Below are 18,093 nucleotides of genomic sequence, written 5' to 3' on the forward strand. Positions count from 1 at the left end.
CTGGGTGGATGGAGGGGGTCCTGCTGACGCCGCCTCTGCTGCTTCCCCCAGAGGTCTGCAGGCACTTCCGGCTGGGCCCTCGGGTGTACCCCTGCTTCCATCCGTCCCCTTATCTCAGAGGCACAACAAGCTTGGAACATCCTGCTCTCTGGGAAACTGCTGAGATCATGAGCACAAACAACAGCTCGGAGGGGAAGTCAGTGCAGGAGAGACCCAAGACCACCCCCCACCTTGAGAGGCTGGAGGGCTTGGAGGAGCTCAGCGTCTCTCATCCAGCCACTGCCCGGGCCCCCTGCAGCTTTGCTGGCACCTCTGATCCTTCCGGCACCGCACAGCCAGCTTGGAGCTACAGTTCTAAGCCCAGTTTAACCTCTCGATGTCTCTGTCTAGAAAGCAAGGCCTCTCAGGTCCACCAGACAGCCCTCTTCCTCCTCCTCGAGGCCTTCCCCATCCCAGCAGGGATTCTATCTCCGCAGAGCTTCCATAACTGGGGCACCCCTGTCAGTTATGACATGACCCCTGCAGTTCTAGAACTGTCCCACTGTGTGTCAGGAACTCCCCCCCACCCCCGCTATACTGTAACCACCTCGAGGTCTGGGTGGTCTTCATATTCCCAGGGTGAGTGGCAACTTAAGATAGATTTGATAGTGAGATGGTAGACTAGAAAAGACTCTTTCTCTGACGCTGGCATGAGTGTGCCCACCCAGGAGACATTTCACTCTAGGTTTACCAACTTACTACCCCCTCCAAAGAGGAGTCCTTGGTATTCTGTGAACGCCGAGCCAGCAGTAGTGAGTGGCCCTCTGTCCACAGAGATCACTCTCCCTCAGTAGGTATGAGGCCTCTGGCCAGAGGACAAGGTTCTGAGAAGGGCCCAGGTGAGGGGGGAGCCTCAGCCAATGATGAGTCTGTCCCAGGTCAGCAGCATGGAGGTCAGTAGGTGGTGGGAATCAGGGGAATAGTATCAGGGACAGTGACAGGGAGAGAACTGGCCACACGTGCTGGGAGGGGATGTCCTTGGTGACACGTGACGCAGGACCCAGTGACAATTCTGACAGGTGATCAGGAAGACTGCGGGTGTCAGGAGGGCCCACAGTGGACAGGGGTCCTGAGTACCAAGGGTCACTGTTCTCACTGGGCTGGATCCCGACAATGGGGCAGGAAGGATAGGGCAAGAATGAGGGGCATCCCCTCCCTACCCCCTGGAAACCCACACGAAGGACTAGGAACGTCATTATTGGAACAAGGCATGAGCTGGGGTTGGGGGCCACCCAAGGTTGACAATACTGGGAGCTGAAAGCCAGAGGTCCTACGGCCACAGGGAGCCTGTAGATGGGGGTGAAGAGGCTCTGTTCACAGCAGGTCACTCGGAACAATCAGAGGAAAAAACCGAATGGCAGGGCCTGGAAGAAAGGGAGGGAAAGCCAGGAGCTCGGGGAGGAAGTGGCCTAGGGAGAAGTTCCACTGACAGAGAGGCTGCAGTGGCAGGACTGGTCCTTGTCTGGGCAGCTTATAGGGGAGGGGCCTGAGCCAGCCCCGCCCCTCACCAGCCAGCCTGGCTCTGCTCCAGGCGGTTCAGCCACTGGCCCTCCATCACCTCCCACTGTCTGCACGATGCCCGGGTATGTATCCCCATCTCAGAGCAAACAAAGATCCCAAGTCTCGGAGAAGGGCAGCCACATATACAGGCTGAGCAAGTTGTAGAGCCCCCGCACTGAGAGGTGCCACTCACATCATGGTCGCACCACTGACGTGCATGTTTGTCATGACAAGTTTTCCAGCAGGTAATGGTCAAAAAGCCCTGCAGAAGGGCCACCCTTTGCTTATTTGCACAGAGGCTCAAAGTGGGTAAGTGGTAGTGAGTCAGAGGTTGAGCAACGTATTCAAGGTGACCAAGTAGAGGAGGAGCGGAGGTAGGAGGCAACCCTCTGCAGCTCCCTTGGGAACCTGCATAGCTCTCCCGGAAACCCACCTTTGCCCTCTGGGACACAAGTGTGACAATCCCAAACCCAGCTCAACTCCCTGAGATTCCTTTCTCCTCTCTCATTGGGGCCCATCCCCTAGGCCAAGCCTTCCTCTCCTTCAGGAACTCCTCCCATCGCTGCAGCCCCCAAGACCTCCCTTTCTTTTTCCTTTTTCTTTTTGGCCCCACTGCATGGCACGTGGGACCTTAGTTCCCTGACCAGGGATCAAACCTATGACCCCTGTATTAGCAGTGCGGTCTTAAACACTGGACCACCCGAGAAGTCCCAGGACCTCCCTTTCTTCACTGCTTCTGCACAGACTCTTGGTACCCACCAACTTGACCTGGAAAGAAGCCAGGCTCAAGAGGGAGACAGACCTGGCTCTGCCACTTCGGTAAGTTAACCACTGAGCCTTGTTTTCCTCCCCTGTAAAGAGGCAATAACACCCGTACTCTGGAGGGTTGATGTTAAATGAAGTGATGTACATCAAGTGGTACACAGTAGGTGCATAATAAGGGGCAGTTAGTTCACTGGGCTGCAGACTCCTTCCGTGCAGGGATGGCTGAAGTATCTGTGCACCCTGGCCCACAGCCCTCGGAGGACTGTGGTGCTCAGACACGCTGTGAGGAGAAGACGGTGTGGACGTGGTGGGGATGCAGGGAGGCCTCAGGGCCACCAGTGACAAGGACGTCATCCAACCCTGGGTTTATCCTCAGGCGAAGCCTGGGGGCCCCTGGAATCCAAGGGAAGAACTCCCATTGTGACACCCCAGCCCCTTCCCTTCTGAGTCTAGCAGCTGCCTGAGAGCAGGACAAAGGTCAGGTGATTCCTGACCGGCTACAGAGGCACAGGGAAGTGGCTGAGAGCAGCCGGGGAAGGGGATGGGTGAGCTCTGGCTGTGGACGGGCAGGCGGCTCCCTCCCTGCACAGGGGTGGCTGTGGGGGAGCGTCCCAGAGGCCCCGGCCCCATCCTGTCTCTTCCACTCTTGCCCCCACCCTCCTCTGTCCCACACCTGGCAGCAGTGCACCAATTTTTCCTGCTGGTTGTCACGTCTTCTCCTCATCCCTCTTATCTCTGTCCCGCCTGCAGCCTTCTGCATTCAGAGGAGACTGTGCGTGCGGAAACAGCTTATTAGCAGCCGGGCTTACAGGGTCACACAGCACTGCAGCCACAGATCCCAGCCCATGCAGGACGTGTGAGCACAGGCCATGCTGCTGCCGGGTGCTGCCCGCCCCAGACTGTGCCCTGGGCTAGAACTCTACACACAGACACTGCTGTGGGTGCACCCCTAGGGTCCCCTAGCATCTGGGGCACCTCCAAATAGAACCTGGAGCCTGAAATCTGCATCAGGATGGCACCTGAGTGGGAGCCGCCTCCCTGCCCTTGGTACCACCATGGACTTCAGACTCACACTCAGAGGCAGAGCTGTCTGGCAGGACTCCTATTCCCTGCATGTCCCTCGAGACAGAGACTGTGTCTGTGGCCCCCAGGACAGGAGCGCCCCTGCTTTGGCTCCTACAGCTCCAGGGATGGGTACTCCTGTCTGCATGCTGCTTGGCCCTCCTCTGGGCTGAGGGTTCTCCCTTCTGAGACAGTGGCCGGACAGGGGCAGGGCAAAGTCCTGTAACATTGGGTGAGAATCCCAGACAGGCTGCCTACTAAATGGTGGCCTTGGAGAAGACACTGCTTTATCCTCCCCGAGCACCGACTTCCTGTTCTGTAAAATGGGGACGGCAGTGTTGGACAGAAGTGCTTGGCAATGGCAGGGTGTCAGGAGTTGCTTTTCTTGCTTCCATCCCTCCCGAAGTCTGCTCCTCAGCTGCAATCCTGCTGCCAGTTCTCTGATACCACCCAGAACAAATCCAGCCAAAGGGCAGGAACACTGGGGTCAAATGACCAGGGCACGGGGCAATATAATCAAGAGCTGGGTTTTCATTCCCCGCCCTCCTACTGCTACCTGTGTGGCCATGGGCCAACGGTTCAGAACCTCATTCAATCCCCAGCTTCCTCCTCTATTCCTGAAGATGATATCACCTCTACCTCATGGGAGGGCTGCCAGGCCTGAATGTGACTACAGATGTAAGCTTAAGTCGCCAAATCCACGATCGTTCCTATAATTATCATTTCGTGTCTGACAGCCCTTTAATTATGTGAAGACAGTGATCAAGTGTTCCCCACCCCCTGCTCTACATCAAATTTCCCCAGCTGCTTACAGCCAAGCAGATCACCCCTTCCCAGCCCAGGGCAGGTGCCATGGTCAGGGGGATGCAGAGGTCAGGCTCAGTTCTGCAGGTTGCAGTTCTAGGAGCCGGCAAAGATGAAGGAAGAAGACCCTGACCTGACACAGCAGCTGCCCCATCTGGGCTCACAGCACCATGCGGCCGCCCCGGAAGACAGAGCCTTGGAAGAGCACTTCATAAAGCTGGGGGTGGGGCACTCCTAGCAGCCCTCTACCTGCTCCATCGCATCTCATCCTCTCCACAGCTCTGCAAAGCAGCAGGAATAGTCAGAGGAAACCAGGCCTCGGGGAGGGAAAGTGGGCTGCCCAAGGTCACAAGGGGCAAACGTGAGCCAGAATTCACAACCAGGTCTGGGTGCCTCCAGCTTCTTCAACTATCCCAAAGCAACAAGCAGCAGGCCCTGTAATTATCCTTGTCTGACCAAGGAGGAAAATCACAGGCAGTGCCAGAGGAGGAGCCTTGGGATTTCAGCATTCGAAAAGATTTCAGAGATCATCCTGCCTCATCCACTAAAGGTCCAATTAAGAACAGGAGAAACTGAGACCCAAAGACAGGGAATGGTCTGGAAGGATGGACACAGGATGAATGCCAAGTAAATCAGTACACAGAAAGGTCGGAGAATTCAACAGATGATATTGGGACATCTGGACATCCTTGTGTGTGTGTGTGTGTGTGTGTGTGTGTGTATAATTAGACTCCTACCTTACACCTCACACCAAACTAAATTCCAGCATCTCCCTCCACATCCGAGCCACTACTTTCTTCCAATCATTCTACACACATACTGAGCCCTGGACACTGGGAGATAAAGCCTGGACTCCACGCTGAGCAGCCTGCACAGAAGACTGACCAGCCAGGAGGCAACTGGAGTCCTAGAAGCCAGTATGGTGAATGGGGCAAGCATGGGCTGCTCCAGAGCACACTGCCAGTTATGGGGGCAGGGATGGTCTGGAGGGCTTCCTGGAGGAAGAGATGCTTGTAGCAAAGCTGAAAGGAACAGGCTTTTTGGAATGACAAGGTAAGGGAGGGTGTGGAACGTGCAAAGGCACAGAACCTGGTGGCTTTTGTTTGGGATAACTGGCTTCTGGCAGGTTTATAAAAGCTTTGTCAGGACTTCCCTGATGGTCCTGTGGCTAAGACTCCGAGTCGCTATTGCAGGGTGCCCAGGTTAGATCCCAGGGTTGGGGAACTAGATCCCAGATGCCACAGCTAAGAGGTCACATGCTGCAACTAAAGATACCATGTGCTGGAACTAAATGAATAAAGAAATATTGGTGCAGCCAAAAAAAAAAAAAAAAAATTGAAAAAAAATCACTAAAAATCAAAATTAAATTTCAAAAAGTTTCCTCTATGTAAGAGTATTAACTTTAGTATAGATTATCTATTTTTTCTTATTTTATCAGTTGACTTCAATTTTGGTTTTCATGCTTTTTATATAAAAAATTAAATTTTTATGCAGTCAAATCTATCCCTCTTTTCCTTTATAGGCTTTTGTCTTTGGTATCGTGTTAGGGAACGTGGCTTGTGATTATGTATTTTACACTGATGATTTCTCATTGTTGACATTTAAATCTGTAGTTCACCTATCCATCTATAGCTCCGTATGTGTGTATACGTGTATGGACAGAGGTTTGAAAGCCTTTCCTCTAAAGCATGAAGATGAGAATTTCTTTTACTTTCTATCTTCCTGAGTTGTTTGAATTTCCTCAATATGTTCTTCCTAAATAGAAAAAAAAAGAGCTTAAAAAAAGAAAAAAACACATTTTAATCCATCTGGAATTTCTTCTCATTTGAAGTAAGAGGCAGGGATCTAATTTTACTTTCACCAAATGGATACTTCAGCTGTGCCTGTTCGGTTTGTCATATCTGCAATAATTTCCACGATCGTCTACCACACAGCACGCGCTCAGATGTGTGTGGGCTGTTTCTAGGTTTTCTAGTCTGTGTTCCCCGTGTGCTGGCTCCGCCTGGCACGGCTCCTTCCGCGTGGCTGAGCTCTGCTCCGGGTGCCACTCCTGTGGTCCCGCCTCCGCTTCCAGACAGAGTCCAGCTGTGTACTTAGCAATACGCAGCCCTGTGCAGAGGCTGGACAGCGACTGAGGGGTTCCTCTCCGCGGAGTCCGTCCACCTGCAGGCTACACCTGGGGCACACCAGCTCCTCCCATCATCAGCCCATTTCATCCTCATCAAGTTCCTAATGGGGAGATGGGTGAATGTCAGCTGGGAAAGGTGTGGGGAGCTCCCAGAAGAGAGAGCTGGGCAGCCCTAGCAGGATTATTCTGGCTCTGACCCAGGAGATTTGGGGGAGGGGGCAGCCTGGGGAGGGTTGAGCTGGACGGCAGCATTAGGGCGAAGAAGGGAAAGGGATTAAAATCCCCACCCCCAGCCAGCTCCTGACAGTGTAAGAGGCTGGATTTATCTTTCTGGCTACAGAGAGCTGGGCAATTAGGCCTCTGCCCTCACTTCTGCCTGGGAGCACTCAGAATGGCTCATTAGGCAGGAGAATGAAACCCGGCTCAGCCTGGAGCACCCACTCCCTCCAGACCATCCCGGGGGTTGCATCCGCCAGTGAGGAGACCGGAGAGCAAGAGCTGGGGGCCCTTCGGAGGGATTATCCCTACGCCCGGCAGAGGGCGCTGCCGAGGCCACAGGGTGGTGCGTGGCCACAGCCTCTTGCGGATGCCCATCACCTCCCACCCCATCCATGCTCCCTAGGGACTCAAGGTGGTCACGGAGGTCATGAACAAGAGCTTAATTGTCTCTCCTGGAGTGCGGCATGACTACGCCAGGCACCCCTTCAGTGTGGTTTAGGGAGGGGGCCCGGTGTGTGAGGTGGGGGGTGGGGTGGTTCCCGAAGGCCAGAGACAGCCTGGCTTTAATTACAGCGATAAATCCTCAGTTCCCTGCACTGCAACAGCCTCTGCCAGCCTCTCCTCTCTCTCTCATGGATGCAATAATATCATCGCCCATTTTCTTATCCTCATGGCAACCCTGGAAGGTTTACAGGATTAAATGGGTCTTATCATCTCCAGTTTAGGCCTGGGAGAGCTGAAGCTCAGAGGGCTCCTTTCTGACCTGCTGAGTCCCTTTCCCCCAAAGCACTGGAGAAGGGAACAGCCATCCCTTTAAAAGTTTGTAGGGAGGACACGTTTTCCCCTATTGAACAGTGGTCTGTCCTGTTCAGGTATCTGTTATCTAACTGGACCCGTGGGGCATGGGTTTCTACCTCCACCTAATTCACAAGCAAGCTGAGGCCCAGAAGGGGTCTGCCTTTGACTCAGGTCACTCACTCTGTCGCTGGAGAACGCAGGGTAGAGTTCAGGCTGCAGCCCCTTAGCCAGGTGCATCTGGCTGACTCTAATCACACCCCTGAGCCCATTCCCAAGGCTGCTTCCTCCAGGGAGCCCACCTCGATTCCTGAGTGAGAGCCATTCTTCCTTGCCCTGTATGCCTGTCAGAAGCCCACAGGGTGTAACAGGACAGGAAGGCATGGAGCTGGGAAACTCACCCCCTCCTCCTACCTACTGGCAGAGCCTGACCCCAGCCCCAAGGGTGGCCTGGGAGGTCCCTTGGCTGGGTTAGCACTGGTCCCTGCCAGCCACAGCCAGGGGCACTGGAATGCATTGTATACCTGCACTCTCCAGACCACCCAAGTGCTCCTTGGGGTGCTCACTCGGGACTCATCGGGGATCTAGCTTGCCCACCCTAACTGGTTTCCTCACTTGCTCTTCAACTCACCTGCTCGGTCATCCTCCCCCTCCGTGCCCAAGGCCCTCCTCTGAGAAATAGTCACCACTCACCTGGGCGGCCCAGGGCCCTGGGTGCTGCTGCGGGAGTCCAGGGGAAGGGGAGTGGGGTGGGGGAAGGAGGCCTGACTCCTTTGTTTGAACTGGAGACTTCTTAGAGGAAGAGACATTTGCGATGAGCTTTGAGGGACAGAGACCAGGGAGAAGGCATTCCAGGCAAGGGGGACAGTGGAGCAGACGGCAATACTGGAGGGGGTGAGGTAGGCTACTTGGGTGTGCAGGTGAGAGGGGGCCGATGGATTCCCCCACAGAAGGTGTCTTCCTGCCATGGTGGGAGGGGCTCCCATCGGAAGAGGTAGGCAGTGGCAGGCCCAGGGAAGGGGATTTATTTTGTCTGTGTTCTTCCTCCACTATACTATTCCTGGACTCCACCAAGACCACGACCCCTGTCATGCACCCCTGGGCATAGCATGGACTCCTGACCCCAGGAACGACCTCATCCAGCCAGGTAGAAATCATGGGATGATGGGAGGCATCATCAAAACTCTTTTTTGCAGCCAGTCAGCTGATGATACTGTAGGTGTCTCTAGAATCCCTCCCTTAGCTGCTGCTCTGTGGACCCCTCCCCCTAGTTGAGGCCTCAAGCCTTCTCTCTGGCTCCCTGCCCTCCCCACCTCCACTCAAGGTTCCTCAGCACTTTCTCCATGATGGAACCAGAGTGGTCCTTGCACAGTCTGAGTCCGACTGGGCCCCCACCTTCCAGGATGGAGTGCAGGCTCAGGTCCCCTTGGCCACGTGCCTCCCCTCCTCACATCGAGAGCTGCACTATGCCAAATTGCTTTCAGTTCCCAAACACAAGACACTCAGCTGCAGTAACACGCAGCTGCCCTGCCTTCCCCATGCTGGCACGACATGACAGCTGACTCTTTCTGACACCAGCTCAGACAAGCTTTCCTGCCCAGGATGTCCCTGGGCCTTGGCAGTGATCACCCTGGGTGGTCTGGACGTCACTTGTGGTCTGCTCCCCACCCACCCGGGGGCCCTTCGGGGGGAGGGGAGGCACCAGGTTTGATATACTCAGGGCAGGTGTCAGGACAGGTTCGTTGATTGACCAATGCATCCCAGACAAGACTGGAGTGAACAGGGGAGAAGGCACAGGACTTGGGCAGCAAGCAGGGGCAGTGCAAGCTGTGCCCTCAACTCCTGGGCTTGAATAAATCACTTCCTCTTCCTGGAGCCCCATCCATACAATGGAGGACGTCAGAAAAGCTTGGAACACCCTTGAAAAGGCAAATGTAGAAGTGCAAGAGTGTCGACTGTCACTGTCTATCTCCTTCAATGTCTCAGACAGAAGTTCCTCCAGGCCTCTGACCTATATCCCTCTTGCGACAGTGAATCTGGTCTTGACACTGTGCTGCCTCCCGAGGATGCAGAGTCTTCAGGGGGCCCTGTGGGGATGGCTTGAGAACCGTCTTCTGTCCTATCCCATCCTTAATTGGCAATATTAGAGTAATGAGTCACAGACAACAACCAATTAATTACCCCAGTTATAAAAAGCTTCTGCTTCCCCTTCCTAGCTGTCGAGTGAGCTGGCCCCCTGCTGCCAGGCTCCTCCACTCCCTCGGTGTTGGCAGGAGGGAGAAGATGTCATTTCACCTCTCTGGTCCTCAGTTTCCTGTTTGCTTATTTGTCAAGTGTGTGTCCTGGGGGGAGGGTTGGAGGAGGTGGGAATGTGGAAGAGGGGCAGGAAGGAAGAACAGCCTGGATGGAGAGGAGGGGCAGCCTTCCCAGGCTCCCAGCCCCGCTCCTCCATCTCCAGGATCTATCCCAATATTGCAGGGTCAGCTCTTAACCAGGGAAGCACTGAAGGTGCCCACTCTGGCATTCAAGCCACTTTTCAATTTGTCCCAAATGCTCCTGGTCCTGTGATCTTTCTCCCTCCAGGCAACCTCCCAAGTCCTCTCCACTCCCCTTTTTCTCCTTGAGGGAGGAAAGGAACAGGCCGAGCTGACTCCATCTTGAAAAAGAAGGAAACTCCACCTTGCACTTTCAATGAGCATTGGACCATGTGCCTGGGAGCCATGGTGATAACATGCCTATGGCCGAACTGGCCCCCCAGACTGTTAAACACCAGATTCCATACCGAGATTTCCTGTCGCCAAAAAGAATGTAATAATCCCCTATGTAGTCAATCACCTTTGTAATCTTTTTGGCACCCACTGGTGTAGGCTACAATGTATAATCAGCTGACCCTTCTGATTATGAATCATGGCTGTAACCTGATTACATCTCCCTTTAACACTTTCCAAGCTAGGTTTAAGGAATTTGGGGATGTGGGCTTGAGCAGTACACTTAAAGGTATATAAGGTTTTCAACAAAAGTTGGTTGGGGTCCCTGGCTAAAGAGGAAACTCTGCCTCGGACCTGCCGGTGTAATAAACTGCACTCCACTATCCACGATGTCCTTCTGAGTGAGTTTGTTTCCCGGAGCGTTTGGCTATAATAGCCTTGCAAGCTCTCCTTTAAACACACCCAGACTCAAAACATGCCTGTCTTCCTGGCAGCCTCCAACTTCTTGAGACTCTTGCTGCAAATCTATCATGGACTCCAGGTGGGACAGGGCTTCAAGCCTTGATTTCTCCATCCATAATCAGGGCACAACAATTAAACATGCCCCACGGGGTGTTTGCCATGCCCCACAATCAACAGGGCTGTGCCTGTAAGAAGTCATCCGCTCCCTGCACACAACACGTGCTCGACAAACATTAACTGTTACTCTCACACTTCATTCCCAGCCTGAGGACGAAGGCTTCTGTGACTCACCACGTGTCTGTCACCTCGTCTCACAGATGAGGCCCGAGAGGTCCAGCTCCACCAAGGAACCTGACCCTAGGTGTCCCTGACTTGGAGACACAAGAGGCTCCCCCAAGAGGTCCTGAGGGGGAAACAGGGGTGGGGGTGGTAAGGGGTGCCCAAAGGAGGAGGGGAAGGTGGAGATGAGGCCCGAAGCTGGACCCCCTTCCCCTGGCCGAGGCCTCTCCTCCACCCCCTAGACCCCTGGGGTTCTCCTTCACCCCCTAGCCTGCACTCCCAGGGCTCACTCTGGGCCTCCAGCTGTTCAACAACACTTAGGTTACAGCTTCTCTGCACCAGCCTGACTCTGAGACACTGGTCCTTCAACTGCATCAGGCCAGGAACCCATCACAGTCCTGGGGAGGGGCTGAGGAGAAGAGAGAAGAGAGTGGGCTGAGGAGGGAACCCAGGAAGTGGGCGGGGAAGCAGGAGCTGACTGGGGAGGGGTTGGGTGGATGGGGAGGCTCTGGTTGCCTGAGGTGAACCCAGCCCTTTTTGCAGAGGCCCTGCTACCTGGAGCTGCTGCAAACCCTCTCCCCTCTCGCCACCAAGCTGGCTCCTGGCCTGCAGCCTCCTGCCATTGCCCCATACCTGGCACCCAGGCCTTGGAATCTAGGGAACCTACACCGTTTGGGCCCCCAGTCAGCTCAAAACTGGCCTCACCCACCACTTCCCCCAGTCTGGGCCCTGTGCTGGCCCCAGCCAAGACCCATCATTTCCTGACTCCACACAGCCTGTGACTGGCTGGCCCTGGGCCCACCAAGAGGTGTGAGGTGCCCCAGGAGAGCAGCTTCCTCCAGTGTCTGATGGCCAAGCGCTTCCTTCTTAGGAGGCCAGCCATCCTTCTCCCTTCCTCAGCCTCAGCTGTCTTCCCACCCCACCCCAGCCCTACCGAGAGTGCTCGACCCACACCATGCAGACCAGATCTGAGCTCTGCCCCTCACCAGCTCTGCAACCTTGGCCTGGTCACATTGTCCCTGGCTGTTGCCCCAGGTGGGAAGTGGTAGCAATGACATCTAGCTCACGGGCTTGGGAGCAACAGGGGTGGCTGCATGGCCAAGCTCAGCTTAGCACCCGGCAGACAGACAGACACACCTGGGTGCCAGCGGACTCTGAGCTCCTGCCTTCCTGACATGTGGAGCCCCTGCTGTCTTCTGTCCACTGTCTCAGGAAGAACAGAGCTCGGAGCAAAGCAGAGAGGACAGCCAGGCTGCCCTGGGCAGGGCCCTCCTCTCCCTTGCCTCAGTTGCGCGTACTGTCTCCTGTGTGCCTGAGTGGGGACATGGCAGTGAATCAGGCCAGGTGCCCGCAAGGTGGTACCTGCTTCTCACCATTTGAGGGTGATGAGCCCAGGTTCCTGGGTCAGTCTAGCACTCTGTCCCCTAGTCCCTACCATCACAGGCAGGGAAGGAAGGCAGACAGGCAGACAAGCTTCTCAAACCTCCACATGCAAATAGCCCAGCGATGCTTGGCCTCTGACCTCCGCCCCTGGTCACTACAGCCTGTTTTGGGACTGGCTGATTTTGGAGGCTGGCCTCTTTGTTCAGACAAGCAGGAGGGAGGAGAAAGTTGTTTTTCAGGCAGCAAAGCTCTTAGATAAACACCATTTATCTCTCTCTCTGTTCCCTCCTGAAGGAATTGGGTTCCTTCAGAGAAGAAACTAGATCCACTGGCTGACGGCGTCCCAGAGACGGAAATGCAGTGTGGGGTCTGGCTTGGGGAGCCGGACACTGAAGGAGGCTTTCTGTATCCGGCTGAGCACCTGCTGCCAGCCCTGGCAGGCGTGTGTGGCTCAGGTGACTGGGACCCGGTGCCAGGCCATGGCCCTGCCAGCTCCCAGGCTCCTGATGGCCTGGCCCAGCTCCCCACCCTCCCCTCTGGCCACCTGCCTGCTTGCCTGCCCGTCGGGATCCGCCAGGAAGCTGGGAACTTCTGCTCACTTAGCGGGGACCCCTCCCTCTTGGAGCAGCCCACCCTGCCCAGGGCTCCACGAGCAACCCAGCACCCACACCGCCAAGGGGGCATCAACAACTAGCTACACCCATGACAGGATGGCCTACTGCCTTGCCCACCTAGTCAGGTAGATTTGGGAATTTCCACAGGCCCACCTCACAGAAGGAGAAACTGAAACCAGAAGGCCACACTTCAGAGCCACAGAGCTGGGGCCCCTCCCCCAGCCCCGGGCGCCCCGCCCCTCCTCTGGCCCCTCCCCCCGCACAGCTCACCGGAGTGGTGTCATCATGAGAACGCTGGTAGCGCTTCCAGCGGCAGCCGTAGATGCCCGTGAGGCAGGAGAGGCAGAGCTGCGGCTCATAGTACTGCAGGGGCTGGTGTCTCACCATGCTCGTGCCCGCGGCCCTGGCGCCCTGCCTTCAGGCGCCCATGGAGGCCCCCAGCTGGTCCTGTGGGAGGAAGCACAGGTCTGTGAGGCTGGGCAGGGCCGGGGACTCAGTCCCCACACAGCAAGTGTCACTGTAGCCCAGGTCAGGGAGGGTCAGCCTCCGCTCAGAGCCCTGGCGGGTCCTTGTCTCACTTGGAGTCAGAGGCCCATCCTTCTCAGTCCCCTGCCACCCACCCATGACCTAACCAACCAACAGAAATCCCCTAACCCATTAGCTGTCACTGTCCTACTCCCACGCCCTGGCGACCTAACCTACTTTCTGTCTCCATGGATTTGCCCATTCTGGACATTTCACATAAACTGAATCACACGATATATGGCCTTGTATGTTTTGCTTTTTTCACTTAATGTTTTCAAGGTTCATCTACATTATAGCATGAATCAGTACTACATTTCTTATGACTGGGAACTATTTAGTTGTATAGATAGACGGCTTTATCCATTCATCAGGTGATAGACATTTGGGTTGTTACCACTTTTTGGTTGTCATGAAAACTCTGCTGTGAACACATTTTTGTGTGAATGTATATTCTTATGTCTCTTGAGTACATACTTTGGGATGGGGTGGCTAGGTCATATGATAACTCTATGTTTAACTTTTTGAAGAACTGCCAACAGCTGTTTTTCAAAGCTGCTGTATGATTTTACATTCTCAAAGTATGGTCATTATCATCCCCATTTTACAGGTGAGAATTCTCAAGCACAGAAAGGTCTAGCCATTTGCCAAAAGTCACACAGTGTAGTCCAGCAGTCTGGCTTTAACTTGAGGGCTAGAAAACTGTAAGTGAAAGTGTGAGTTACTCAGTCGTGTCCAACTCTTTGTGACCCCATGGACTGTACAGCCGACTAGCCTCCTCTGTCCATGGAATTCTCCAGGCAAGAATACTGGAGTGGGCTGCCATTTCCTTCTCTCAACTCATGACCAAATCCAACCAGCCACACATTTTTACACAGCCCACAATTTAAGACTGGTTTTCACATTTTTTAATAGTTGGGAGAAAAAAAGCCAAAACAAAAATATATTTTGATCTGTGAAAATTATACAAGAGTCAAATTTCAGAGTCCATAAATGACAGCCTGCTGACCCTGCCACCACAGGGCACAGTGGCTCATGACCCGGGATCATAACTGCAGCATGTGGTAGAGAGAGGAAAGGGTGCCATGGTCACTTAATAGGGACAGGAGGGTCAGGGCGTGCTTCCCAGAGACAGCGCTGAGTGGAGGCCTGCAGGATGAGCTCCCTCTCTGACTCCCCAGGGACTATAGCACAGGGTTACTGGGCTTCAGGCCCACCAATGACTTCCACATCTGGGCCTTACTCAGGGCCTCTGCCCAACACCCCACCACCCCCACTCCCCAAGTGCTAACCTCAGCACAGGGATTACAGCCTCCACTGCGAGGGCAGGGATGAATGAGGAGCTTGCTGGGAATATTGACTGACCCGCAGCTGCCTAAGTGCTAGGAACTGTCTGGTGCAGCCTGTGCCCATGTCTCCCTGGGGAGGCATGTGGACACAGAACAGATGCTGGGGGCTCTCCGAGCTGAGCCGAGTCCAGGGCTCAGGGTGACAGTATTGGATGGGGATGCTGCTGCAGTCAGCTTAGCTCCCGTGGAGTTGGGGAGGCCAGGGGTGGGTCAGCAGGTAGGAGACCCTCTCAGTTTTCCTTTATTCCTCTCTAGAAGGAGTGTGTCAGGGTAGGAATTCCCTGGTGGTCCACTGGTTAGGACTTGATGCTTTCACTGACAAGGGCCTGGGTTCAATCCCTGATGGAGGAACTAAGATCCCACAAGCCACACAGTGCAACCAAAAAAAATAATTAAAAAAAAAAAAATAGGAGTGTGTACTCATATACAGACTCCCACATCCACAGCCTTCCAGAGGAGGTAAAAGAGTAAAATCCATAGCCAGGGAACCACATCTTACCCTGTGCACCCCCCAAATGAGGACCTCTACTGTCTGGTTGGCCATCACACTTCCCCAGGAATGGGGGAGGCAGCTGGTATATGTAAAAAGAAGACTGGATTCACCCTGCCTTGGCCAATGACTTGCCCTGTAGCCAGAGCCACTCAGGGCTCTTCCCTGAGCCTTGGTTGAAGCTTTTGTCCTGACTTCCAAAAAAAGGTCAGATGCCTGGGGGGTAAGGGAGGGCCGGTGGCAGCGGGGCACACGGCTGCAATGACAGAGGTACAGCAGGTGGGCACTCTGCATGCAGGAGCCCTGCCCTCACATTCCTTTCCCAGGACCCCCCTGACCCCGGGACCGATTCCCATGTGTCCTCTGCTCCCCCATCCCCCACAACTGAGCATTACAACCCACCCAGGAATGGAATTTCCATTTCAAGTCTGGAAAAGAGGGAAATAGAACTGCCTGCACCAAGGTCTCAGCCCAGGGCTTGGCTGACCGGGGCTCTTGGAGCTGTTCACCTCTCACCTCCCAGATCAGATCAGATCAGTCGCTCAGTCGTGTCCAACTCTTGGCGACCCCATGAATCGCAGCACGCCAGGCCTCCCTGTCCATCACCAACTCCCGGAGTTCACTCAGACTCACGTCCATCGAGTCAGTGATGCCATCCAGCCATCTCATCCTGTGTCGGCCCCTTCTCCTCCTGTCCCCAATCCCTCCCAGCATCACAGTCTTTTCCAATGAGTCAACTCTTCGCATGAGGTGGCCAAAGTACTGGAATTTCAGCTTTAGCATCATTCCTTCCAAAGAAATCCCAGGGCTGATCTCCTTTAGAATGGACTGGTTCATCTCCTTGCAGTCCAAGGGACTCTCAAGAGTCTTCTCCAACACCACAGTTCAAAAGCATCAATTCTTTGGTGCTCAGCCTTCTTCACAGTCCAACTCTCACATCCATACATGACCACAGGAAAAACCATAGCCTTGACTAGATGAACCTTTGTTGGCAAAGTAATGTCTCTGCTTTTCAATATGCTATCTAGGTTGGTCATAACTTTCCTTCCAAGGAGTAAGCGTCTTTTAATTTCATGGCTGCAGTAACCATCTGTAGTGATTTTGGAGCCCAGAAAAATAAAGTCTGACACTGTTTCCACTGTTTCCCCATCTATTTCCCATGAAGTGATGGGACCGGATGCCATGATCTTAGTTTTCTGAATGTTGAGCTTTAAGCCAACTTTTTCACTCTTCTCTTTCATTTTCATCAAGAGGCTTTTTAGTTCCTCTTCACTTTCTGCCATAAGGGTGGTGTCATCTGCATATCTGAGGTTATTGATATTTCTCCTGGCAATCTTGATTCCAGCTTGTGTTTCTTTCAGTCCAGCGTTTCTCATGATGTACTCTGCATATAAGTTAAATAAACAGGGTGACAATATACAGCCTTGACAAACTCCTTTTCCTATTTGGAACCAGTCTGTTGTTCCATGTCTAGTTCTAACTGTTGCTTCCTGACCTGCATACAAATTTCTCAAGAGGCAGATCAGGTGGTCTGGTATTCCCATCTCTTTCAGAATTTTCCACAGTGTATTGTGATCCACACAGTCAAAGGCTTTGGCATAGTCAATAAAGCAGAAATAGATGTTTTTCTGGAACTCTCTTGCTTTTTCCATGATCCAGCGGATGTTGGCAATTTGATCTCTGGTTCCTCTGCCTTTTCTAAAACCAGCTTGAACATCAGGAAGTTCATGGTTCACATGTTGCTGAAGCCTGGCTTGGAGAATTTTGAGCATTACTTTACTAGCGTGTGAGATGAGTGCAATTGTGCGGTAGTTTGAGCATTCTTTGGCACTGCCTTTCTTTGGGATTGGAATGAAAACTGACCTTTTCCAGTCCTGTGGCCACTGCTGAGTTTTCCAAATTTGCTGGCATATTGAGTGCAGCACTTTCTCTCCTCCCACCTGCCATGAATTTTCATTCTATTCATAACTGCAGGGGTATCTCTGGGAGGCAAACTTCTTTTTCCTTGACACATTTTCCTCGGGCCATCAAGATCGCCAGCGGCTCCTTGCTGTCTCCAGGGAGGCCACCCAGACCCACACTGGCACAGTGACCCCCTCACCACCGCTAACATGTCTCTAACATCCCTCAAGGCCTTTTTCTCACCAGCCCTTTGGCCGCTTCCCAGGTCTCATCTCTCCCCTGGGTGGGGAATCCCTGCGGTAGGCCTGGCCTGAACAATCTAAGCTCTCACCTGCAGCCAGAGAGCTTCCTAAAAGACAAATGACCAGGATCTAGCTCCTCCAGCCTCACCACTCCAGAACTTGCTGTCCCTTCATCTGGCTAATGCCTCCTGACGCTTCGAGTCTCCGCTCAGATGTTACCTCCTCTGGGGAGACTTCCCTGAGACCCAGGTTGGGTGAGAGGGCTCCAGGAGTCCCTCCTCCCTCCTGGGCTGCCTGTGGGAGCACAGATGACATGCCTGCCTCCCCCAGGGAACAACCTGAGTTACTCCCATTTCCCCAGTGGCTAGCACAGGGCAGTCCTGGGGGCTTCCTGGACTGTACTTCTGAAAAGGCCCGGAAGTTCTGCTAACAGAGACATGCTGCCCAGACCCTGAGTGTTTGGGACAAGTCCCCAGAGACCAGATTCTCCGCACCTGTCCCGCTCCTGCCCAGACTAATGGCATCACTTCCCATCTTCTGGTTCTCCAAGCCACCTCCCAGGGCTGCTGCTATCAGCCAAGTTCCAAAGAAATATCCAGCCTGGAGCCCTGTTGGCTCTGGGACAAGAGAAAGCCCTCACCTCTTAATCTGAACTTCCACAGCATCCTGTTTGCACAGGGAAGGGAGTCAGGAGGGAGAAGGAGTGAGTGTCTGCTATGGAGTGGGTGAAGGATGTTGGGGGTAGACATACCTCCAGGGGCCTTGCCCACCCTTATACCCTAGGAATGCACCTCACCCACTCCTTGGCTCTTCATCCCTCCCCCTGACTG

At 54.0% G+C, this 18,093-nt stretch overlaps 1 protein-coding gene across 4 annotated transcripts in view; it reads right to left on the bottom strand.

Moving 5' to 3' along the window:
* GDPD5 (glycerophosphodiester phosphodiesterase domain containing 5) overlaps positions 1 to 18,093 on the bottom strand; it is a 90,786-nt gene that overhangs the window by 29,421 nt on the left and 43,272 nt on the right. For all 4 annotated transcript variants that reach the window (XM_070803920.1, XM_019975583.2, XM_070803918.1 and 1 more), the window contains one exon: positions 13,029 to 13,205. In XM_070803920.1, coding sequence (XP_070660021.1) covers positions 13,029 to 13,145 — 117 coding nt within the window. In that variant the 5' untranslated portion in view covers positions 13,146 to 13,205. The remainder of the gene's footprint in view (positions 1 to 13,028; positions 13,206 to 18,093) is intronic.

Source organism: Bos indicus, chromosome 15 (genome assembly GCF_029378745.1).
Source record: "Bos indicus isolate NIAB-ARS_2022 breed Sahiwal x Tharparkar chromosome 15, NIAB-ARS_B.indTharparkar_mat_pri_1.0, whole genome shotgun sequence".
Taxonomy (NCBI): Eukaryota; Metazoa; Chordata; class Mammalia; order Artiodactyla; family Bovidae; genus Bos; species Bos indicus.